Here is a 25878-nt window from a genome sequence, read left to right on the forward strand (position 1 = left end):
TTATATCATCATATTAAATGCTATTTAATTTAATGCACCTATATACTTGGTAAAAGGTGGAAGGCTCGGCCTTTCTAGCCTGGTGTTTTGTTCCACCTTTGCCCCCTTAGTTTCGGCTACCGGTGTTATGTTCCATAATTGAGCGCTCCTAACACGATCGGGGTTGTTATGGGGACCCCCTTGATAATTCGTTTTAGATTAAAGCTGGTCTGGCAAGGCCCAACTTTGGTACTACATTTGCCTAATAACCTAATAATAATGCATAGAGACCCGCCGGCACCCGCGGACTAATTTAATCAACCCCCGGGCCAGTGCTCCTCATGAGTGTTGGTCCCACCTGAGCGATGTCCGGCGCCCCTCTGGTCACCCGGAGGTTTAGCGATCCCGACGTCTAGCTCATCCGCCGTGTCCTGAGAACGAGGTACGCGACTCCTATCGGGATCGTCGACACGTCGGGCGGCCTTGCTGGATTAGTTTTACCTTTGACGAGATATCTTGTGCATCGGGATTCTGGTGATGCTTTGGGTAATCTCAGAGTTGAGGTTTTCCACTAGGGAATCCGACGAGATCGCGAGCTTCGTGATTGAGGATTTCTATGCGGCTTGTGGTAATTTGTGATGGACTAGTTGGAGCACCCCTGCAGGGTTAAATCTTTCGGAAAGCCGTGCCCGCGGTTATGTGGCAACGTGGAAGCTTTGTTTAATAGTGGTTCTAGATAACTTGAAGGTAACTTAATTAAAATATGCCAACTATGTGCGTAACCATGACTGTCTCTTTCGTGAGTCCCTTCTCCGATCGAGGACACGGTGGGGTTATGTCTGATGTAGGTAGGTGTTCAGGATCATTCATTTGATCATCAGTAGTTCACGTCCGCTATGCGTAGATCTTCCCCCTCTTATTTCTTGTACTCGTAAGTTTAGCCACCAAATATATGCTTAGCCGCTGCTGCAACCTCACCACTTAACCATACCTCACCCATTAAGCTTTGCTAGTCTTGATACCTTTGGAAATGAGATTGCTGAGACCCCTGTGGCTCACAGATTACTACAACACCAGTTGCAGGTACAGGTAAAGGTTACTCGACGCTAGAGCGCGTTGTTTGTTAATTTGGAGTTGCTTCTTCTTCTTCTTCATCATCGATCTAGGACGGGTTCCAGGCCGGCAGCCTGGGATAGCAAGGATGGACGTCGTTCTTATTTTTTTTTCTCGTTTGCTTTCGTCCGTAGTCGGACCCTGCTCTTACTCTTGATGATTATGTAATGTACTGATGTGACTCTGATGTAACTTGTGGCGAGTGTAAGCCAACTCTATATATATCTCTTCTTTTCAGTACATGTACTTGTGACGATATCCATTCTTGCGACACGACGAGATGCGCTTCTATCCCCGACGAGGCCTTCGTGCCAAATTGAGGATAGGGTCGCATCTTGGGCGTGACATGCATCTAGAGAGACTTTCTTTCATGCGCTGCATATCAACACATCCCCCGCATTGGTATAATTTCCACTTCTTCCCTTCGCAACAAATCCCTCATCATCCATGTCAAGATTGTCATCACCATATTGGGCTTCATATTCTTGTGACACATACTTGTGCAACACATAATCATTATTTGCCACATTTTTCACGTGCATGAAAGCTTCATCATCAAGACTACAATTGGATGTACAAACATTCAACATCACATTCAATTTGAAACAAAAAACGAGAGCACAAAATATATTTTTTACCTTTGCGACATATCATCGAACATGTTGGAGGTGGTGGCCGCCAGTGTGGCTACATCTTCCTCCACAGCCGCCGCCGGCGGCGGCGGAGGTCGAGGAACAACTTCTTGGCTGCTGGAGGACGCCGCCGGCCATTGTTGCGAATTGCCAGCCCGAACCACGTTTGCCTTTGAGATTGTGGCCAGCAGAGTCGCACTTTCGGTCGGGGTGCGGCCACGATTCACCGACCGTTTGCCTCCGCCTTGTGCCTTCGTAGGAACCGCCGGCACGGTGGCGACCGGATGGGGCGGCGTGAATCCGGGCCGGCGGGCGGGGGCGTCGGCATGGACACGGTCGCTGAGGGTGAGTTTGCCGCGGCGGCAGCGGCGTGGGTCAGCCGAGCGGCTGCAACGACGATGGTGAAGGCGGTGGGGTCGTCGGCTTTGGCGATGGCAGCAACATACCGGGGGGGGCAATCGCGAGTGGGCGAGCGGGGAAATGAAATGAACATGCGGTTGGTGGTTTCGCGGGCGGCCGCGGTTTTACACTAGATGTATCTCGTGATGCAATTTGCATCATGAAGTATTGTATTTTACATCTCTGGGAGGCGGTGATGTAATTCATTTTTTACATATGAACCATCAGTTGGAGCATCGATTTTTGCTCTCAAAGCTCCAAAAGTTTATTATTTTTACATATGTACCGTCTATTGGAGATGTTGTTACATTATTCACTCAGATCTTAACTCAGTACAACAAAGTCTGGTGGATTTATCTTGAAGATCAATATAAGAAAAACATAATGATATTAGGCATAGATAGAAGCATAAGATGATTGTTCCAAAAAACTGGACAATAAATCAGAAGGATGATATAACAGTACAATTTTGTAAATTCCTAGCTCAACGTATAAAAGCTAATAACAAATACATGTTTATTTAGTTAGAGCTACAAACAGAGAATAGAAGCAAAACCATTAGCAGCATATATTCGAGTCTTCATTTTGTAGGAGGACTGAGCTAATATATAGACTTAAATCTTCAACTTTCTCAAATAATAGCCTAAGGGCCTGTTTGGTTCATGGCTAACTTTGCCACAACTAACCTTAGGCAAAGTGTGGCTGCCACAAAAAGTGTGGCTAACAAAATGGACACCACAAGTGTGGCAAGATTTGGTAAAAAATTGAGTGTATGACATGTGGACCATATAACTAGAAAAGTGTGGCAAGCCACAAGTGTGGCAATGAACCAAACACATGCCTAACGTATTGTGGCATGACTAAGGTTAGGCGTGGCAACCTTAGGCTGGGAACCAAACAGCCCCTAAGTGTGCACATAAATGAATATCCTCACCTCATACTTGTACTTGATATTAGAAAAAGATAAACATCAAACAGAAGCAAAGTCATTGGCCACATATATTTATGTCTTCACTTGGAAGGAGGTGTGAGTTGATACGTAGACTAAAATCCTCAACTTACTCAAATAGTAGCCTAAGTGTGCACATAAATGAATAACCTCACCTCATACTTGTACTTGATATTAGAAAGAGATGAACATGAGATGGACATGAAAATAGGTGCTGAAAAAATGGGAGTTGTTTAGCCTAAATGTGCACATAAATGAATAACCTGACCTCATACTTGTACTTGATATTAAAAAGAGATAAACATGAGATAGCCAAGAAAGTAGGTGCTAAAAATGGAAGTTTTTGGTGTAGATTGCCATCATGATGTTTCCCTTGGCGACGCTCTGACGTCGTCTGAATAGAGGGGGAGAGAGCCCCCTCCTTATTCTTCTTGCTCGGCCTCTCCTAGATGGGACGACGATTTCCCCTCTGGTCCATGGCTGTCGTGGCTCCCGGAGGGCAGGAGCCCATCCGAGGATCTCTCTTTGTTTCTTTTATGTTTCGTGTTTCTGTTTTCTCATGTTTCACCGTCTTTTAAATATCCAGAGATCCGTAACCTCGATAGGGCTGAAGTTTTGAGGGGATTTGTGTCATGATGTTAGCTTCATTGCGGTTGAAGGACACCCACCCATGAGCTCAAGGGGCGCGCCTACCCGCCCTACGAGCTTGCGACACCCTTGGACACCGTCCCAAGTTGATTCCTTTTCTCAAAAATCACATATATTCCAAGATAAGTATTCGTAAAATTTTATTGTGTTTGGACTTCGTTTGATATGGATTTTCTGCGAAATAAAAAGCATGCAACAAATAGGAACTGACACTGGATACTGAATCAATATGCTAGTCCAAGAAAAGCATATAAATTGTTGCCAAAAGTATGTGAGAGTTGTAAAATAATGGCATGAAACAATCAAAAATTGTAGATACGACGGAGACGTATAAGTCCCTTCCTAGAGGCCTTGTCAAGGTCTCCTCTCGATTTCCTCGCCCCCCTCTTGCTTTGGGCGAAAGTCCTAGTTCCCCTTGAGGACAAGAGTGGCGTGTGTACAACACTCCCCTTCTTGGAGGCGTCGTCTGGGATTCATGCAAGTGAGGATGGTGCTTCTCTGTTTTGGGGCAGATGGTGGCGGTAATTTGTCCATTGTTCTACATCTTCTTCAGTCGGTCTTCATCTCCTCGTGGCGCTCTTCAGCTTGTGTCTAGATGGGATAGTTGACCCGTGGTTAGCGGTGAGGCTATGCCAGTTATGCAGAGTTGGTTAGCACTTTTGTTCCTCATGTCTGGGCTTCTTAGTCGGCTCTGTCCATCTTGGCCTAGGGTGAGCACTATGACTTTCGTCGGTTCACCGCCCTTCGAGCCAGGGCGATAGGATTGTGGTCCTCTTTGGAGGTAGTATCGAACAATGTGTCGTCGGTCTTAACTTGTTTTGTGGGAGCACTAGCGGAGGCCCCCGGTGGGCAAGGTATGGCAGTCGTCATACCTTAATTCTGGACAAAAAAATGTATACATGCACATGTATCGATCAATATGCTATCTCATTTGAGCACATCCAGAAAACGGTTAAAGAAAGAGGCCATTGGTCCGATGGGCCAACTCATCAAGTTGTTGTGCCAGGAACCGGTCGAGCTTGATTCGATTGAGCACCTACGCACATGCACACGTGACCCCCCCCATGCACACGTGACTCAACCGTAAGCAGCTGGCCAGGTCGCGAGGACCATGTGAGCGACTAACGATGGGGTATCCTACGAAGGCGCCATGTTGAGGGTTTAAAGCATCTACAGCGGGACCTCTTAAACCCATCTCAAACGCCCATGTAGTCGTTCGGTCAATGACCGATCACAAAAAATTAATCCAGACACGTGCCACAAACATGCCTCAAACGTCCGGGCCGGCTGACACCCCTCATATACAACCCAAATATGGGGCGGATATGGGGGCGTCCGGGCGCATGCGGCACGTCAGACCCGACTCACGCTGGCCCACCCGAGCCGTATATATTCCTTTTCATCTGCTCACCGGACCAAACGCTAGCCACTTCACTCAACTCACTTCCGTAACCCGATCTCATCTTCGGCGATCTCCAACCTTCCCTCGCATAGCCGACAACGGATCTGACTCCGGCTAGTCCGGATCCATCGACTGTGGGTGTCATCCCGTGCAGGTTGGAGAAGGCAATGGGTGTCCGCATTGCACTCCCCCGCTCCTTTAGGACAACGCCCGACCAACGATAAAATTTGTCCGACGCAACTCCATAGCTCTGGACCTCCGGTGATCTTCGATGAATTTTGTCACACCTTATTTTTTTTTCGTCCTTCGCCTTTGTGTGGGAGTACGCAAGGGAGTTGTGGGCTATCATTGTTGACGTCTTGTTGTTTTTCACCCCGCTAGTGTGGCTGCTCGTAGTCAGGACTATGCTCGTGTTCAAATCGCTTCAATAAACAACGTGATATAGCTTCATGACCCAGGCCATGACATTGGTGCCTTGGGTTTGTCTATGGCCTAGCCGCTCTGGTGTGCTAATGTTGTTTCTGTCTTGATGTTAAAAAAATATAAACTTATGATATTTGAAAGTTAAATAAATAGAAGGAAAAAAGAAAAGAAACTACGTTGTATCTAACTTGTATCTGATGTTGGTGTTATGATTGAAAATTTTATTTATGGAAATTTTATGGGAACAACTAGGTGTCCACCGACGGATTCATACTAAACATCCGTCATCCGAATGACCGTTCGATGTACGCGCTCGTAGCCGTCCGATCTACCTGATAGCGCGCGGCTCGGTCGTTTCTTCCGACCAATTAATTCCTGAAGCTACAGTCTAGTTGCAGAAACAACGGATACGTTGCGAAAACAATTTCTAAAACGTCTCTGGTCGCGGTGGAGACCGCACTGCCGGGCACGGGGGCAGCACGTGAGGCCACTGGGGCGTAGCCTCTACCCAGCCGCATCGGATGGGGTCCTCGGGGGCTGAGGGATAGCCGGAGAAGGCGGCAACGACGCTGAAGGCGGCGACCGGAGCTCGGCCAGGTCGGGCCCGTCGCTAGGGGCAACGAGGGGAGGAGCTGGAGGCAACTACGGGCTGAGGGAAGTGCGGCGAATGTGATGAGGCTACTGCGACAAGCGGAAGAGCTTAGCAGCCATGGCCATGGCCGGAGCTCGGGCTTGGCGGCGAACGGCGCTAGCAGAGGGAAACGACGACAAGGCTAGGGGGAAACGGATTCATAGCTCATCGCAGAGCATCTGGCGCGGACGACAGGGTCGGGGCGCGCTGAATCCGGCGAATCGATGACGGCGAGACCCAACGACCAACGGTGACGAGGAGGACGGTGGCGTTGTTTCGGGGCCTTCGGGCTCGATTCCTCTAGAAGGAGGATGGGGTACTTGCAACATCTGTCTTAAAGCAACAAATGAGTTGCATGAAACTATCGTGAAACAACATGTGAATTGCAGGAAACTGTCCTGAAACAATAGATGAGCTGCAGAAAAAACGAAAGCTGCTTCGGCAAACTATTCTGAAACAATATGTGAGTTGCAGAAAACTGTCCTGAAACAATAGGTGAGCTGCATGAAAAACGAAAACGGCTTTGACAAACTATCGTGAAACAACAGGTGAGTTGCAAGAAACTGTCCTGAAACAATAAGTGAGCTGCACGAAAAACAAAAACGGCTTGGGCAAACTATTCTGAAACAGCACATGAGTTGTAAAAAACTATTCAGAAACTACAGGTGAGGTGCACAAAAAACGAAAGCGGCTTGAGCGAACACGGGACGCTATCGACGAAGCCGGTAGACGGGCCAAGGTCGGTTCAAAAGCTCCCGCGGGGTGGCTCGTCTACTATAGTCTAGGGTTTTGCCCGCAAACCCCGGTCCCGGTCCCAGCCCCAATCTCAATCCCGCTCCCACCAGCGGAGCGGCGTAGCCGCCGCCTCGGCCGCCCTCGGCGACCGCGCCAGAGAGCCGGCGACGATGGCGAACCGCACGGACCCCCTGGCCCGGAGCATTCACGGCACCAACCCTCAGAACCTGGTGGAGAAGATCGTGCGGGCCAAGATCTACCAGAGCAACTACTGGAAGGAGCAGTGCTTCGGCCTCACGGCGGAGACCCTCGTCGACAAGGCCATGGAGCTCGACCACACCGGCGGCACCCACGGCGGCAACCGCAGGCCGACCCCCTTCCTCTGCCTCGCCCTCAAGATGCTCCAGATCCAGCCCGACAAGGAAATCGTCGTCGAGTTCATCAAGAACGAGGACTACAAGTAATTTCCTTTCCTCTCGCGTGTTCGTAGATTCCGTCCTCTACCTCTAGCTGCTTCTCGTAGGCAATGAACTGAAAAATCGACGCTCTGATCTTGTTGTTTCTGCTCTAGGTATGTCCGGGTTCTTGGGGCCTTCTACCTGCGCCTCACTGGCACCGTCGCCGACGTTTACCAGTACCTCGAGCCGCTCTACAACGACTACCGCAAGATTAGGCAAAAGCTCAGCGATGGAAGTATGCACTTGACATTTCTTTTGATCTCAGATTGTTACTTGTGCTCTTAGCTAGATAGGTGTATGAGATGTTAGATTTGGGGGTATGCGTTTTTTACTCATTTGATCATCTGTATTTGTTTCAGAATTCACGCTGACACACGTTGACGAGTTCATTGATGAGCTCCTGACCAAGGACTATAGCTGCGACACTGCCCTCCCCCGCATTCAGAAAAGGTCTGATCCTGTCCCAATCTCTGCCGTGCAATTGAAATTTATCTTGTTTGCCACACCTGTATCTACACTGTCCTCTGCTGCTGCTCAATTTCTCTCTGATGTTTTGAGACTAGCAACATCTTAAAAAGATACCTTTTGAGATTTTAGTTAATAATTGTTCTCTTCTGGTAAACACATAGTTGTCATGTATGTTCAGTAATATGTTTTTGGTTTAGAGATATTTTCTTTTGACCACTGGTCAATAATCTTAAATACATATTTGCCTCTTGATGTGCAAATTTATTTTTATGGTTCTTTTCGTCAGATGGGTCCTTGAAGCTTCTGGAACTCTAGAACCAAGAAGAAGTGCACTTGAAGATGATTTTGAGGAAGAGGAGGAAGATAAGGAGGATGGAGCGCCCATGGAAGTAGATGAGCCTAACACTCGTGAAAAGGTGAGCATACTTGCTAAATGATCTTCATTGATTCACCTAGTTTGTCGATCAGAAGTGTTTACTTTTTTTACCGTGTCAACAGGACCATCTCCGTGGAAGGAGCCCCACCAAAGAACGGGAAAGGGACAGGGACAGGGACAGGAAACACGAAAGGCATCACAGGTATCTGCTCTATATGAATTGCTTGTTACGTAGATGGTTTCTGAATGAGTTATCTATCGTTTCTTGAAATGCATCCGTATTGTTCTTGTGCTAAAGGAAGAATCAGGTGCGAGTTAATTGGTTAATATTCATCGGATGCCAAGTTTTTAGTACTCTGTTTTCTGCGTGCTTTGGGAGTTCAGGCCAATGTTGTTCTGTTTTCTTATTGGTTAAGGGCCCGGAAGCAATCTATGTTTCACCGATTTTATGATGGCACATGTTAGCAATGTCATGCTTAAGCCATATTAACTTAGAAAATATATACTTCGAAGCCCTAAGCATTTCACTATCTTGGTTTTGGTAACTGTAGAATTATATATATAGGAAAATGCCACATCTGTGTAAGCAATCCTTTTCATACACGGACCTAACTCAATAACATAAGACCAACAAGCAGAGTATGTTCACTTGTCTAGTATCACTGCAAGCCTGAAACAGTGATCTTTAGCTTCTTTTGATATTGTATTACTTTTAGTTATAGAGATTGTACTGGAAGCTGTTGCTGTATCATTGCAGCGTTGCATTGCATATTTGCGCACTTAGTACTTACTGCCGTGGCTTGTTAATGTCAAGAGCCATTGGTTGATGAGCTGCTTCCTACAGTGAATGTTTGTGGCCCTGCCAGGTTTCTCTGCACTGATAGTGTGCAGTTGAGAAGTATGATGTGCCAAACAGATTTAAAATCACAAACTGTTTCAAATTTGAACTTCTTTGCTTGTTGAAATTTGCTGTCTTATTCGGGTTTATGTTAGGTTTCACATCCTCCATTTTTCTGCCGCTGACCTTTTGAGTTTTTGAAATGATGAGCGCTTGCTTGTTTTTTTGTCTGCTTTTATGAAAACATGTAAGAAGCCTGTTTTCATCGTGTCTAAAATGTATAGAGCCTGATAAAATTTCGTAGCAGTGCTGGATAGGTTTGCCAACGAGTTATAGTAAGTGTTTCCCAAAATGCTTAACGTGCCTAGCATGCATATTGCTCCTGCATGAACGTAAAAATCAGGTAAGAGACGAAAGCGGTTATATTCATTTCATGGCAAGTTTTGAGTACTCTGTTGATTTACATACTCTCTTTCAGAGTTAAAGTCAATGGTGTTCTATTTCTTCTTACTGGTTAAGGGCATAGAAGTAGTATCAGTTTTACTTTCATGTTGATACATCAGCGACATCATGCTAAGCCACATCAATTTGGAAAATATATACTAAATTAGAAGCCACAATCATTTTGCTATCTTGGTTTTGGTAACTAAATTATATCCAAAATGCAAATGATCCGAGAGCTGAAATTGCAAATCATTGAAAAATATGCAATGAAAAAAATGCTAAGAAGGGCAAAGAGCAGTGCATGAGCTTTCATGGCATCCATTCGAGAGCATGTTCACTTGTTGTCTTGTATCTCTTCTCTTCAACAGTGAACAGTTACCTTTACTTTAGGTGCTTATTATAGTTTTTTAATCCTGGAGACCATACTGGAAGCTGATGCTGTAGCATTGCAGTGTTGCATTGCATATTCGCAATTTTGCATACTGGAGTTGCTGCCATGGCATGTTAATGTCAAGAGCCATTGGTAGGCAAGCTGCTTCCTATAGTGAATAATCGTTGCTCTGCCAGGTTTCTCTGCACTGATAGTGTGCAGTGAGAAGTATGATGGGCCAAACAGATACTTCTTATTCGCAGTGGTTCAAATTTGAACATTTTGCTTATTGGTTTTTGTCGCTCTTGTTTACTCCATCTTAAGAAGCCTTTTTTCATGTATAAAATGTGTAGAACCAGTTTCTCTGTTTTAGGGATTTGTTTGTTCATAACCATATGAAGAAAAGGATTTGGTTATTTTTGGAAACACAATTTTGAATCTTGTTTGAAATGATGTATTGAGACACTGCCTTTGGGTAGATGTAACACCAAACAAATGGCTTAAACCTGAAGAATAATGAATCGTGTTTATAAAATATCCTGGTATGTTGTCCAAAACAATTATGGTTTCTGTTTTCTCAGTTCCTTGATGTTAAGTCAGGTGTTGTATATATATGGTAGTAAAGGAACATGATGGGTTACACATTTCATCAAGAAGCTAGTTAGGATCACATATATGTGCATTGGTTGGCAGAAAAACATCCTCAATACTTGTATGAACCTGCTAATATATTCTTAAAGGTTGATATGTATGCATTCCTTCAAGGGTTTAACTTTGGATTACATCATACAGAAGTGTAATAGAAAAATTGACAGCACTGGTCATGTTCATTAGTCTTTTAACATATCAAGACTTGCTTAGCTGTGCACAAGTGTATGATGTTCTTAACATTGAGCTACTTTCTAAGTTCAGTAAACCGCAGTTACAGTTATGGTTTCCCCTTAAGCATCTGTGTGAAATTCCGCCCATTTTATAGCTTGCTTAACTTTGTAGACTTTTTGTTTGAGAAAATAAACTCATATGGTGGAGACAATAGGTACTTGCCTAAAAGTAATTATGTGGGTCAAAATAATTCATCAGGATTTGACAGATTTGTTTTAGGGATGGAAGCCTGATAGATTTTCAAATGCGATAAGATCTTACAACTCTACCTGCTGTGTAGACATATCTTTCTGCCAGGTCCATTTGATTGTCATGTAAATGGATTTGAGCGTTTGGCTAGAGCTTTTTCATAGGTATGGGGAAAGAGGGAAATTGCTGAATGACCGTTGATTCCTTGTTTCTCGTCATGTTCTGTCTATGGTTTCTAGGTGCTGACATGTGGCTAATGATCCGTAGTTTCTCAGCATGTTGAGCCTGTGGTTTGAGGTTACTGACATACTTAACGAAACTTGGCGTGTTTCTCTGTGATCAACCCTAAACTAGCTATTAGTGTGTTGATTTGGCCTCTAGATAATGACTGCCTGTGCTTTTTTATCTTTGTTTTCTCAGGGACCGAGATCATGATAGAGATCGAGATCACGACAGGGACTATGGAAGAGGCCGGGAAAGAGATCGAGACAGAGACAGAGGCCGTGAAAGAGATAGAGAGAGGGATAGGGAACGAGACCGTCACCGCATCCGAGATGACGACTACAACCGAGATAGAGACCGGGAAAGAGAGAGAGACCGGGATGGCAGGGAAAGGGAACGACGGGACAGAGATCGTGGTAGGCACCGGAGCCGTTCAAGGAGCAGGAGCCGGGATCGGCGTGAAAGAGACCGTGAAGAGGGAGAGCTCCGTAGGAGACGTGGCCGTGGTAGCGCCAGTCCTCCTCGAGGGCGTCCCGACGATGGTCCGAGGGAGGAGCCCAAGAAAAGGAAGGAAAAGAAAGAGAAGAAGGGCAGCGGGAATGGTCCAGATCCTAATGATCCAGAGATTATAGAGATGAACAAGCTTCGGGCATCGATAGGGTTGGGACCACTGAAGTAGTGTTACATTGCTGTAATGTATTTTGAAGCTTCAAATTTCCCTGCTTCTTAAAACCAACAAGGAATAGTTAGCATTTTTCTGTAACACTACAAGCTTGTCAAAATACAGTGGTTTGGCCTGCTTTTCTGGCTCTGCCTTCCTGGGTCCTTTTTGCATTTTTCTCGAGATACATAGTGAAGTCTGGTGAAGGAAAGCATTTGGTTTTACCTGTATTGTCTTGACTAAATTGACTAATTTGTTGTAATTTAGCAAATAAGCTTTATATTCGAAATTGTGCCATGATATTGGTCAACTGTGTCATACAATTTCAGCAAGGGCGGCGGCGAGGGAGGAGAAGAGTAGGGAGGGAGGCCCGGTGGCAGCGGCTAGGTTTCCCTCTCGGTCGCGTGCTGGGTGCTGGGTGACGCGAGAAGGAGAGGGAGGGGAGGTCTACCTGCTCGGCAGGAGAAGTAAAACCTTTCCTTAAAAGTGTTATCCTCATCCATGACTTCCAGAGCACAATTCTTAAGCACTTGTTTTAGCATTTCTAGCTTTGGAGCATTGCCCTTGGACGGTGAGGATGGTGATCTTCATGGGAAAAGCTTTTTGGTGAAGCCCTTGAGCAAGGAGGCAGTAGATGCATTGTCTTCATCAGAACTGCTGTTTTTTTTCTGACATTTCTTCTTCCATATCATGAGCAGAGGATTGTGGAAGATAGCTAGCAGAAGCAGGAACTTGAGCACTAGAGGCCATTTTTTTCCCCTATTCTCTTAGCAGGCAGCTATACACTTGGAACCATTGAGTAGGCTCTTGGTCTAACAGGTAGGGAAAGCTGAGACTGGTTCAAGATAAGCTTTACGAGGTGTGGAGCATAGAGAAAATTCTTCTTCAAGACTCTATTGGCGAGTTGGTACTTGAAAGAAAAGAGAAAGGGCTGCATTTTCCCATTGGTTTGATATTTTGAACTAAAACCATGACAAGAATTATGAAACGGAGGGAGTAGCTGACAAGATGTAGATATATTCTATGATTGCTGGTAGAAAACAGTGTAACCAGAAAAGTACATTGCGTTAAGACTCCCAAGCAGAAAATGAAAATGCGGATAGTGAATTCCCTAACGAAAAGAAAAAAAAAGAATCGCTATCACTGTGCTATAAATGAGATTTTTGGTGAAGCTTCTGTCGTTGTAGTCTTGAGCAACACATCATCCGCATCACAGTAGGTCGGTGTAAAGAACTGACAGACTCAGGACGCCAGTCTTCGCTTACTTGTCAACGGACTTCAAAACCTCCCAGCTCAGCCGCATGTGCAGCGGCAATGGAGCAACGAAGCTGAGCTTCTCGAGATCCGAGAAGTCACGATCGGCGTCTTCAGACTGCAACCCTTGGACGGCAGCTGAGATATCAGGGAGCATCATCTGCTTGCAGTGCAGATGCAACTGAGGCTGCTGCTCTGCGATGCTCCCGCCACCCAGGACAAGACCAAAGGGAAGCCTCTGCTTCCTGAGGAGTTCCTTGTCGACGGTTTGCGACACGGGGAGAGGTGTCCAGTCCTGGTGCGCTTGGCGCCCGTACTTGTAATCCCCTACAATCGGCGTTCCAAGAACCTCTGCGCAGTGGACTCGGAGCTGGGTGGGTTTTCAGGAGAAAGGAGATCAGGTTTTCTAGTGGTGAGTGTGATTATGATACTTTGTTCAGAGATTGAAACTACCTGATGCTTTCTTCCGGTAAGGGGAAATAGTTCCAACCAAGTGAACCCTACAATTATTAGCAAACCTCAATGATCTAGAATGATGATGGTTAATACTTGACACTCCATGTCATATTGACATTCTTTTTCTTCTTACACCACTGGTCATACTGATTGCTTTATGGTACTGACTTATCATATCATATGTTCAGAAGAACTTGAGATCTTAACATAAAACTGCTACCAGTAATTTACTTTGTGAAAGAAAAGTAATGTTTGTTTTCAACAGACAAGATTATTGTTTGCCTACCTTGGGGGCAAGATTCAATCACTCTGTATTCTGTCAAAGCATCCTGAACAGATGTCGTATTTGGACCAGCTCTAACAGTCAGACGCTCAGACTTGCCATCTTGCAATAAAACCTGCAAAAGGCAGAACTCCATAATATAGTACTCCATCTGCTGATTTCTACGTGGCGCCCATGCCTTTTAAGATTATAACCTTTTAATTTTGACCAACAATTTCTCCAGCAATGTATAGGTTTCGTGGTACAGAAGTTGCACCATCAGATTTGTATTTCGAAGTACTTCTGAGAAAAATACTTGACCCTCTGGGAAAGAAACCTGGTGAATTGCTTTTTAAGTCGAGGAAAGGTCCTGAACACCGGATGCACCCGCTACAGTGGCGCAATTAGTGATCTGACGCGCATGGGGAACAAACTAAGTGAGGGGCTTTTTTTTTGTGAGAACCAGGGTATGGGCCCTGGTTGGCAGTCTTACCACCATGCTAGACACACGTTCTCTCAAAGTACTTATCATGTAGTCACGGCTTTGCAGTTATTAAACAACCCAACAATATATCATACACGAAACTAATGGTCATAATCACAATAATGATTAAGGTATTGGATGAACAAACGACGTGGGAAAGAACAAAGAGTTCTGAGCATGAGATGGATGAAAGGACATGTGACACAGGAATACCCAACTTGCGGATAGAAGAAATTGCCCCATACTCCTGTACTTCACTAAGGTCGCAATCTCCCGCCTACAGTATGCAATTTGGTAAATACTCCCTCCGTCCCAAAATTCTTGTCTTTGATTTGTCTAGATATGAATGTATCTAGTCATGTGTTAGTATTTAGATACATCAATTTCTAGACAAACGTAAGACAAGAATTTTGGGACGGAGGGAGTACCCAATGTGAACTTCTAGTATAACTGAATCACCTGTCTACACTCAATTAGTTTTCTATTATTTTAAAGTAAAGCAAATTTATCTTAACTGATGGTGGAAAAAGAGACCGTGTCTTCTTGTTAAGGATCTATTGTATCTGACCTGAACTCATGGTTTAATTCTGGTCACATCTCTAGTCAGTTAAGTTGCATGCTTCAAAATTATAAAGAAGATTTTTGCTAAATAGAAACAGCAAGGGAACAACAATGCATATTCTTACAAACCTTTGCAAGTGGAGCCGATAGTAAACCCTTGGGATGTCTAGGTGTTCCCATAACAAGTGCAACATATTTTCGTTGCAATACTTGTTGAGTACCCTTCATAATAAAATATATGAGTATCAAGATAAGTACATGAATAACATGCAGCTGCATTATATATAACATGGTGCGAAATTCAATACGAACATTGAAAAACACAGTAGAAGTTACACTGAACTTACATCAGCTAAAGCATCAGCAGTTTTCTCACGAAAGATAGCATGCAAAATGGAAGCGCTAAGTTGAGTTCTACCCAGAACAAGGACACCGCTACAATCCCTATCAAGTCTATGGACCTGAAAAGCAAATGAGGGCATCAACAAGTTGTTTATTCAAATATAGCAATTTTCTGCTAGTGTCGGTACTACAAATGGAAAGAGGCCTTGACTAATTATACAAAATATATTACTTATCGGAAGTATGTAGTACAGTCTTAGTTTACATTAACTTAAACATGAATTGCCAACAGAGAATTACAAGTTTACTAGTTTGAATCAGAATACAATATTCACTGAATTGAGATGGTCTATCTTACAAATTCAGTCCTCTTGTGTTACTCCGAAAGAAATAGTTTAGCAGCATAACACTACCCTAATCATTATCTTCTCAGACGCTTAGGGTATGCCTTTATCCTAATTATTACGCTCACAGAAATGACAGTTAATTCTATACTCCCCCAGAAAGTAACCATTTTCCCAAATGAAGGAGATACAGCAGGCAAAACTTCCATGTTTACAGCGTCCATTACAAGTGAGAAACAACTGAACTGTACCGAACTTACCAGGCGAGGCGCATCAGAAGAATTTTCTTCAAACATCGGGGCCAGCACATCTATACTGTTTTTTATGCCAACACCACCCTCCAAGTAGAGAAACAAGAAAAGCTTTATTATGTACTGTAAAATCATATGAAAAATAAGGCAAAGAATAAGCCTGCATAAATTCACCTACTTGAACTGGCATTCCAGGGGGTTTGTTAACCACAATAATGGCTTTATCCTAAAAGAATTCCAAACACCAACATATATTATTTACCACCCAAGTCAATTGACATAATCTATTAAATACAAAAATAAATCAAGACCTTATAAATCTCAAGGCTACGTAAAAAATCAATCTCATTCCTGTTATCAAATTTCCTGGCCTTCTCAGCAACAGAAGATTCTTGAATATTAACAGGTAGAAAGAGGGTATCACCAGGCAGTAGGTGATCTTTTGCTGAAACCTTGAACAATGAAAACAAAGTCACATACTGCCAGAGAGCACTCAGGACCAGTAAAAATACGTGTTCTCTTATCTCATCAGGCATGGTACCAACTAAGATTTACAGTGCTATATAATCTCATCTCACATTCTACAGTGGTACCACATATGTATTCTGCAGTAACAAAACTAAAACACAAAGCATATATTTCAGGGAAGAATCAGGCCATGTAGTATGGGACAATGTGATATGATGGATGAAGAAATACGGGAAATACACCATAATATGGAGAAGGCAGGCGAAAAAGGGAAAACTGAGGCTCAACGAATTCTTTCATATTTACCCGAGCAACCATACAGCAAAGAGTATGAACATTACATATCTGGTTCCAGTAATGACAGAAGTATGAATGCGAATGACTAATACATTTGGTTTTAGTGTTTTACATTATCCCTTGGATTGGCATTGCTGTTATGTGTCATTATCTGGTCATGTCGACTGGAGTGGTTATATTGCATCTTAGAAACAATGGTAACAAGCTACCAAGTTTCTCAGTTAAGTATTACGTGGAAAATAGCTGATGTTGAAATTTATTATCTCAGTCGACATATTCAGTTAATAGCATTATTCATGTATTTGACTGATAAGTGTGTATGTCTCTGCAAACCGGGAAAGTACGAAGTATAATGAACTACAAATGATAAAACACGAACATTTCTAATTTAGACTGCTATGTATATCTAATCCACGCATTATATTCGTTACCCTTCTCAACCGGAATTGCTCAGCACTAGCATGTGTGGAAGATGTCTCAGCAGTCACAGCATTCTTCTTAACCTGCCAGTCACCACACACAATTAAGATCTTCTTAATTTTTTTTTTAATTTTATAAAGCTCATGGAGAAAAATAACTAGTATCACAGCAGTCGTTAAAATACCATACAGTTTGCGCCATTTAAAATTAAGAACATAGTAGATTGCCAATCTCCTGCAGTTTTAACATGCATTTCCTAAACAGAAGCCTGTTCTAGATTGTTCTTAACCAAGAATAAAATGAAAGTAAGTACCTCAGACCTACAAACAGTATCCAGCAAGAACGCCTCTTGTTCTTGCATGAATACTCAGTTCACAAAAAAACTCTGTCTGCACAGTTTTCCAGCACCTCAAGTACATATTGGTGGTAACAGAACAGGGACGCTTTGTTCTTTGGCAAATCTGTGCATGAACATTCTTCCTCAGTTATGTTTAAATAATTCTAATGACACTTCTAATTAGCCTTCAAGTGTTGATGTCCCGATGACCTTTTTCAAAATGTTGGTATATGAATCTCTGAGTTCAATAAAATAAGCATATCATTTTAAATTGAAAGAGGAAACATACTTGCAAGCAACTATATGAATCATAGACAGTGTGCAGTGTATTATTTCAAGAAAGCTGACATGATAACAATAGCATTTATCATCAACGATTGTGTTTTCTTCATTAGCCTGAGGTTCTGGATAAATAAGTCTTTGTGTGCATGCAAGTGCAGAAATTCGACTAAGCGACCACGCAATAGGAGCGAGCAATTAGATGATGGTGTCAAGATTAGGCGTTAACCAACTCCTTTTTTTTTTTTCTTAAGAGGAAGCAATTCGGTGGCGCATTCGGTCGAGCATGGGGTGCGCACCTTGCGGAGGCGGAAGAGCTTCTGCACCAGCGAGGCCGGCAGGTCGGGGCAGCATCGCCGGACCCATCTGATGGCGGTGGAGTTGGAGCTCCCTTCTATCTCATCTCCTCCCTGCCCACGAAAAATGGCTCTCGCAGCGGCGGCCGCATCGACCGGCGCGAACGGTGGGAGCTCCATCCAACGGTTCTTGTTTCCCTTGTCCGGCTGCCCGCTCTCCTCGCGGGTAGCGTCTAGAGCGTCCTGCCTCGATGCCGCGGTGGCTAGGCCGGCGTACGGTTGCTGCAACCTTGCAACCGCGCCGCCGGCCGCCAGCCTTCGGAGTAAGAGGAGCGCCGCCATTCTCGTTGTCATTCAGAGACAGAGCCGAGAAAGAGTTGGTGCCTTTTCTCCTTGTCTGTGGGCATTCCTGGCCGTTGGATCCATTTGTACGCATCAAACCAGCTTTCGAGTGTTACTTCCCGCCCCGAAAAAACAATACTTGCGTGAAATCTTGATATTGCGCACTAGTAGGCTCTAAATTCAAGTGTTGAGCCTGTATTTGCGTGTTTCAACCAGGCTCATAGGCAACCTGGACGTTCACTGGATATTTGGGTAAGAAAAATGGAAATAAATAGCATAAAAGTATTAGTTTACACGCCAGGTTCCAAAAAACTACGTTTTTTATTTTTTCTCAGATAACTACCAAAATCGTGGCCGGCTATTTAAAAAACCCAAAACCGCAGTGACTAGCGATTTAACCACTTTCCTGACAGAATGGGCCCACCTATCAGGCCACGTGGCCCAGTGCGCGGACGGTGCAGCAGTTAACGACTGTTACCCCGACCGGTGCGGTCGGAACGAAAGGAGCTCGTCGGGCCGTCCTTCCTCTCACTTTCCCCCTCCTCTCCCATGCTCTCTGACCTAGGTGCGATGGCGGCGCCGCGGCCAGATGTCGTCGTCGGCGTGCCTTTGGGCCAAGGCGTCACGACACCGGCGAGGAGAGCGGTGGTCATTTAGAGGTAGAGAAATGGCTAGGGAGCTCGAGCTTCCCGACGCAGCGGTCGCCGCAACCATCACCGCCCGAGGTCCAGCTAGATCCGGCATACCGTGCGGCAATGGCAGTGGCGAAGTGCATCCAGGGGATCCAGAGGTAAGTAATTTCAGTACCATTCATACATTTAGTTCAAATTTATAAATTAGGGTGAGACGATGATAGTGACTTATTAGAAAAATTATAAATTAGGGTTAGACGATGATAGTGACTTAAGATAGTGCAATATAGGAACTGAGCAGATTTATTTGTTTGTTGTCATGCTAGTGCATATTTTTTAGAAATGCTTAGAGTTTTAGATTACAGTAAGTAGTTGTTTTAAGTTTTAGTGCCTTTATAATTAATCCGTGTCTTGGTTTGTCAATTTAATCTCGTACCACTTAGATGATGAGGTTTGGGAGGTGATGCTACATTTTCTAGGGAGAGACATTATGGAGAGGAAGTTTTCAGTTTCAGATTTCGGTTATCTGACCTTATTAGCACTGGTTGAGTTGGGGGGGGGGTATGGATTGGATGCATTTTTGACTTATGTTAAGGAAGATGGAAAGGGCTTGGAGGGGGTGGAGGTCCTGGATAGTGAGGAGAAAGTAGAGGAAATGCTTGACTTATTTGTTGATAAGAAGCTCGTGAACATCACTGTTAGAAAAGCTACTGATCCAAGCCCAACAGATGTTAATATGGATCACATCTTGCTTGACCCATTTGTTTACATTGTTTCTTGAGAAGGTGTCCTTCATCCAGCCTCTAATTCAACTTTGCCACGAGTAGTCCCTAAGGAACTCTATCTTAACACACAAGAGAGCTATAATTTCAACAAGGGGAAAATGCATTGGAAGATGAAGAAGAAAATGAAGAAGAATAAGAAGATGAAGATGAGATGGACAAATCTTCTTCAGTTTTTGAGTTTTTCAAGGGTGATTACAGAGGGCACATAATATCATACAAGGCTTGGTCTAGGGGTGAAGATGAGGCTGACACAGGGACAAGCCATAAGCAGAGGGAAGAGGAAGATACCATAGAGCACTGTTGTGGAGGTAACTCAGTACCTTTTGAGTTTGGGAGGAAGACCAAATACTTTCTGAACATGAAGAACCTTTAGTTGTACCAAAGGAAGGAGCAATGAAGCTTAAGCCTGTCAGAAAACCAGGCCCAACTAGCAAGTCACACAGTGAGCATTGAAAGTGCGTTATATCGACTAGAGGGGGGTGAATAGGAGATTTTTAGAATTTCATCACTGAGGAAATTCCTTTTGAGGAAATTCCTCACTGATGACTAACTTACAGCGGAAACTGTTAAGGATCAGTTGTACAATCGTTCACAATAGCAGTATTACAGAGTGAAGATTATGAAAACAGATTGCACAGCAAGCAGGCACGCAGAATACAGATGATGATTTACTCAAGTGAAGAATTTGGGGTTGAGGAAATTCAGAGAAAGTCTTCAGCAAATTCTTCAAACAGTCACAGTGAAAGTCATCAACACATAATACAGAGAATGTAAATAGTTGAGGAATTAGAACCCGATTCTTGGTGAAGACTGTTGTTGATGACCCAGTTCCAACTGCTGTGACAGTTGTACATCTGGTTTGGAGCGGCTTGGTATTTAAACCAAAGGACACCCAGTCCCGGGACACACAGTCCCTACCGTATTCTCCTTGAGCTAAGGACACACAGTCCTCGCCCAACACTCGTGGTAAGTCTTCAGGGCAGACTTCCAAACCCTCACAAACTCGGTCACCCGACGATCCACAATTGACTGCTGGATTGCTCTAGACCATGACGCCTAACCGTCTGGAGGATGCACAGTCCTCAAAGGTAAAAGGCTTCAGTGCCACACAGGAACAACTTCTTCAGTGATGCTCAATCACTAGGTTTGGTTTGTGGTTTCGGTGGGTGGTGTATTTCCTCACTGATGATTTACTCTCGAAAGCTCTGAGGAATTGGGTTGCTCTTATGACAAGTGTCAGTTTTTAGCGGAGCAGCCAACCAGCTAGTGGTTGTGGGGGGCGGCTATTTATAGCCTGGGAGCATCCCGACATGATTTGACATTAATGCCCTTAAATAATATGACCGTTGGAGTGGATAAGATCACTGACTTGGCGTGACTTATCGAAACGGTCGGGACTCTCAACTGTGAGAGTCCTCATGTCACTCATATTCCTCACTTGAGGCTTTTGGTAGGATTTGGCTTGGGTTGAGCATCATGAGGAAATCCATTCCATAGTGTTACTTTGACCCCCTTTAATAGTACGGTGTTCCTATTCATCAAATGCGAAGAAAGTAAAACAGAAAACGTAAATCTTCACGCTTCAATTTCTTCAGAACGATTTTCTTCAGGAACCACCGATCTTCTCAATATCAATATCTTCATGAGGAATATCAATTTCATCGCAAATTCTTCGCGATTCATTTCTTCAGCTTCAGACCAATTTCTTCAACTGAAGACATATATTTTTAGGGGTCGATATTCTTCAAATATCTCAAACTCCTCAATGACTTATAGATCCTGTGTACACTTAAAAACACATTAGATACTTAACCTATAAGTCTTCAAACCACCAAAATAACTAAGGGGCACTAGATGCACTTACAATCTCCCCCTTTTTGGTGGTTGATGACAATTAGGTTAAGTCTTCAACAGGGATCAAAAATATGAAGTGTAAATACTCATTTGAGGAATTTGAAAACAAGATTCACAGAGACTCCCCCTGAAGATGTGCATACCTTGAGGATTTTGCTTTTATAGCATATGCACATTGATGATTTATATCATGGAGATCTCCCCCTGAATCTTGTAAATCATGCATACATATAACATATTATATGAAGAAAATGAAGATGCATGATGACAAATGGTATCTGACGAATTTCAGCATGCGTGCATTAAAACTTGAGGAATAAGCATGCGAAGAAAAACGTTCAAAAGCGTCAGAGTACCATCGGGCTTAAGTTACAACTCATTACATAAAAACTTCAGAAGAGCCAAGAGTTTGTAACTTAAATATAGTTCATAAGCCCCAAAAATAATTCCCGTTTGAAGACTAACTCTCAAGTTTCTCCCCCTTTGTCATCAAGGGACAAAAAGGGACAAACTGAGGACTAACGCCCGTGAAGACTTCATTGCTTGGCAGTTGATGAAGATCCTTGGCGCTTCTTTGGTGTAGTCTTCTTCCTTGGGCCTGTCGCGGTGTCAAGTTGTTCCTCATCAGATTCGGCGGTGCGAAAGGACGAGAAGGAACTGTCTTCAAGATCTGGCACAGGAATGGGCCTGAACTTCTTCTTGGGAGGCCACGACCAGTCAAAGTCCTGCTCAAAGTTCAATTCTTCAAGCTCAGTCTGGGTCTTCAGATGTGCAAGGGTAGCCTAGGTGCGATCAAAAACCTCATGCAAATAGTGATGATTAAGCTTCACACCGTTTTGTGTCTCAGTGAGGGTTTTCACAATGGCACCAAACTGGCGTTTGACCCATTTGTGATTGTGATCCACCTTCTGATGAAGACTGAGAAGAAGTTCTCTGGTGGTTAGCACACGAGGAGGAACAGGGCTTGGCGGACGTGACTCAGTGTCGTCCCATGAGGAATATGCATCTGGTTCTTTGAACTGGCCATCAAGGGGCCTGCTTCCTTCATCAATCACAGACTTCCCTTTTCCCTCAATGGGCTCGAAAGTCTTCTTGTTGACCCGGATAGGAGGCATATAACCAACATGGTTCTGGAAATCTGCGTGAAAGTTGATGCCTGTCCTTGTCCTGAGGAATCTCATGATCCATGGTGCATAGATTTTGTGATCATAGGGGCACATTGCATTGTCAGCCAAAGTCCTCAAGAAGAAATCATGGATATTCATGGGGATACCGTGAATGATGTTGAAGAGGATGTTCTTCATGAGGCCGACGACATCTTCGTCATCATCATGGCCTTTGATTGGCGCTAGCACACTGCAGAGAATGCGGTAGACAGACCGTGGTGTGTACTTTAGCTCATGGACGAGGAATGTGGTTCTTGAGGGTTTTCCTGCAGCCAAAGGCTTCATGAGGACTTCCATCATTCCATTTGGCAGCTCACGCTCACCATAAAGCTTCACTGCCCCTTCTAAAGGAATTGGTACGGGCAGTTCTCTGAGGAGTTCAGACGCTGGAGCCTTGTAGTGAGTATTTTGGGTCATCCAGTCGAACACCCAAGTGTTGATGTCATCAGCATTGCCCGAGATGTGCAGAGTTGAATAGAACTGAAGAATTAGCTCACTATTCCAATCTGATATGTCGGAGCACATAGGGAGCAAACCTGCATCATGTAGTACACTGAGGACTGGTTCCATGCAGGGAATTTCTTCAAGGTCAGCATGAGGAATGTGCCTGTGCTGGAATATCTTGTTGCGGCCACAGAGCACAGAAGCATAGTAGTTCATCTGCGTCCTTGTCCAAAACTTCAGATGCCTCATTTGAGGCTTGTCATAAGGATTCTCTCCGATGAAATACATACGTTCCTCAAAGAAATTCTCTTTCTGAAACTTGGGCCTCTTCGAGAATGGCAGGCGCTGAACTGGATTGAGATTGTGCTGAGGAATGGGAGGGGAAACAACCATGGCAGATTCTGGGTTGAGGACAATGAATTCATTGTCAGGGGCGGGAACATTTTCTTCAGCAGTTTCCTCAGGATGAGGAATTTCTTGTTCTAGCTGAGCATCAGGCCGAGGAATTTCTTCATCCTTCTCAGCTTGAGGAGTTTGATCAGCTTGTTCAGTGGGAGGAGCCTGCGCAGACTGGACATTTTCTTCAGCTTGATTTTCATCAGCTGACTTTGTGGCAGAAGCAGATTCATCAGCTACTGCAGCTGAGGCTCAGTAGTCTCTTTCTGAGGAATATGAGGTTGAGGACTGTCATCAATCTGTATTTCCTCATCAGTATGCTCCTCAGAGGCAGCATCCTTCATTTCCTCATCTGCCCTCGTAGTGTGGTCACCAACGACGACCATTTCAAATGAGGGTGCAACATTAAGAGGCACCGGGTCCAGTGGGGCAGATTCTTCAATTTCCTTGAGGCGTTTTGCCTCGATCTTTTCTTCTGCTGAGGAAGCTTTTCTCTTCTTCGCTTCCTTCTCAGCAGCCCTTGTCTTTTTCGCGTCTGATGCAGACGGGATTAACTTCTTCACCTTTGAGGTCTTTGGTGAAGGTGTTTTCTTAACATATTCTTCAGCTGGCAGTGAGGAACCAGCTGGAACATAGTCATCAGCCTGCTTTGGTGAAGCAACTGGATCGGTAGCAGTTTCATCAGGAGCAGTCTTAGTGATGATTTCTTCAATGGCCGGCTCATCAGCACGACGCTCTTGGTATTGTTCCTCAGCTTGAGGAATTTCCTCCTCAACAGGAGATGCATCTTTTGGCTGTTCAACCAGGGGCTGAGGAGTTGGTGCTGGTGGGGGGTGACGTCTGTTGTAGTCATCAACAGCACTAGTGGCTAGCTTGATGAAATTGCTTTTGATGCTTGTTCGATCTGACAGTTTCTCACACTTGTCAGTCAAGACTTGCAGCTCTGCCTGGGTGGACACCAATGCTTCAGGCGTCAGTTTGAGAACATTTTGCCTGAGGAATTTCTCCTTTCTGGCCTTTGCAATCTTTGCCTGCTTGGCCTTCTGTTCCTTCCACTTGGCTTCGTTTATGAAAGTAGCCACCATGTGGCTGACACCAGGAGGAAGTTTCAAATCATCAATGGGTGTGTTTGGGTCTTCATACCACACATTGATGAAATCGAGGAGGACCTTGGGGTCCATCGCCAGAGGAATAGCACTGCCTGATGCTTGTGCTACCCTTTCTTGTTTGTTCCTGATGATGGCTTCCAGAGTTTCATCATCATATTCTTCACTTCCCTCTGATGCAGACGGGACTGTGATGATTTTGCTTGGGCTGGGCAGAGGTGCAGGTTCAGTAGTAGCCAAAGTCTTCACATGGGGAGTTGAAGACTTTGTCTCCGAGCTAGTTGCAGCTGGGAGTGAGGAGCTGGAGCTGGCAGTCGTAGTCTTCACGACTTTCTTCTGTACTGGCTTTGGAGGTGGAGCTGAGGACTTTGGTGTAGATGCGATTGGTGCTGAGGGTTTTAGCGTTGATGGTTTTGGTGTGGACGGTTTTGGAACCGAGGGTTTTGGAGCTGAGGGTTTGGTCACTGAAGCCTGTGCAAACTTTTCTTGGGGTTTTGAAGCTTTTGGCTTTGCTGGCACAGACTTTGGTTGAGGAATCTCGGAGCCTGAGGTTTCTGCTGCTGAGGAATGAGCAGCACCGGAGGCAGCAGCTGAAGATTCATGAAATTTCTTCACTGCTGTTTCTGCTTGCTTCTTGAGCTTGGCCAGATGCCTTTCTTTTTCCTCTGGGTAGTCATCAAGTGTCATAAGACTTGAGGGATGAGCTACTTGATGATCCTCAAGTGGGGCCCTTCTGCCAGGAGGCTTCAAGGCGAATTTCTTCGCATACTTTGGAGTCACAAACCTGTACTCCTTCCACTCCTTTGCCCATCTGCGTTCAATTTTCTGCAGTCTAATCTTTCTTTTAGGCATAGTCTCAGGTTCATCATCACGCGTGCAGTAGTCCAGGTATATGTCATCAGGAATGTCCACAGCTGTGTTCTGCTCCAGTTTCTTTCCTCCCCTCTGTTTCCTTTCTTCCTCCATTTTCTTCAGACGAGGAACTATCTGAGGATTTTGAACTCTTGAGGATTCTGACGAGCCTTGAAGAGTTTCTTTCAGAAACGCTGCAAATGAGTTAATGTGATGAGAACCGAGAGATTCATCAGCTGACATGTGTGTACCTGTGAACAGAGTATAGTTGCGAGGAATTTGGAGAGGTCATATGCGTTCTCAGATTTGAAGAAAATGGAAAAGTTTGACAGTTTGAGGAATGTAACCAGTGGTTGAGGAATTTGCTTAAGCATTCTGTTCTTGGGTTCCAGAGTTGTACAGATCCGAAAATTCGCACAATTGAGGAATCT

At 44.4% G+C, this 25878-nt stretch overlaps 2 protein-coding genes across 3 annotated transcripts; one reads left to right on the top strand and one right to left on the bottom strand.

The window, feature by feature from the left end:
* Positions 1-6957: 6957 nt before the first annotated feature.
* LOC123399116 (pre-mRNA-splicing factor 38) lies at positions 6958-12049 on the top strand. Its single transcript, XM_045093539.1, has 6 exons — positions 6958-7371; positions 7483-7604; positions 7729-7819; positions 8124-8253; positions 8336-8415; positions 11357-12049. Exons 1-6 carry the CDS (start codon positions 7082-7084, stop codon positions 11835-11837), a joined length of 1194 nt encoding a protein of 397 aa, XP_044949474.1. The 5' UTR covers positions 6958-7081; the 3' UTR covers positions 11838-12049.
* A 767-nt stretch (positions 12050-12816) lies between these two features.
* On the bottom strand, positions 12817-18274 carry LOC123399115 (RNA pseudouridine synthase 4, mitochondrial). 2 transcript variants are annotated; one of them, XM_045093537.1, is made up of 10 exons: positions 17874-18274; positions 16970-17041; positions 16085-16225; positions 15952-15999; positions 15783-15860; positions 15184-15297; positions 14966-15058; positions 13816-13927; positions 13527-13573; positions 12817-13443 (listed from the first exon to the last, which is right to left on the bottom strand). In XM_045093537.1, the coding sequence occupies exons 1-10, from the start codon at positions 18222-18224 to the stop codon at positions 13081-13083; spliced, it is 1419 nt and encodes a 472-aa protein (XP_044949472.1). In that variant the 5' UTR covers positions 18225-18274; the 3' UTR covers positions 12817-13080. The 2 variants fall into 2 exon arrangements, with proteins under 2 accessions (XP_044949472.1, XP_044949473.1); XM_045093538.1 differs by lacking the exon at positions 15184-15297.
* Between the last annotated feature and the right edge of the window lie 7604 nt (positions 18275-25878).

Source organism: Hordeum vulgare, chromosome 5H, assembly GCF_904849725.1.
Source record: "Hordeum vulgare subsp. vulgare chromosome 5H, MorexV3_pseudomolecules_assembly, whole genome shotgun sequence".
Classification (NCBI taxonomy): domain Eukaryota; kingdom Viridiplantae; phylum Streptophyta; class Magnoliopsida; order Poales; family Poaceae; genus Hordeum; species Hordeum vulgare.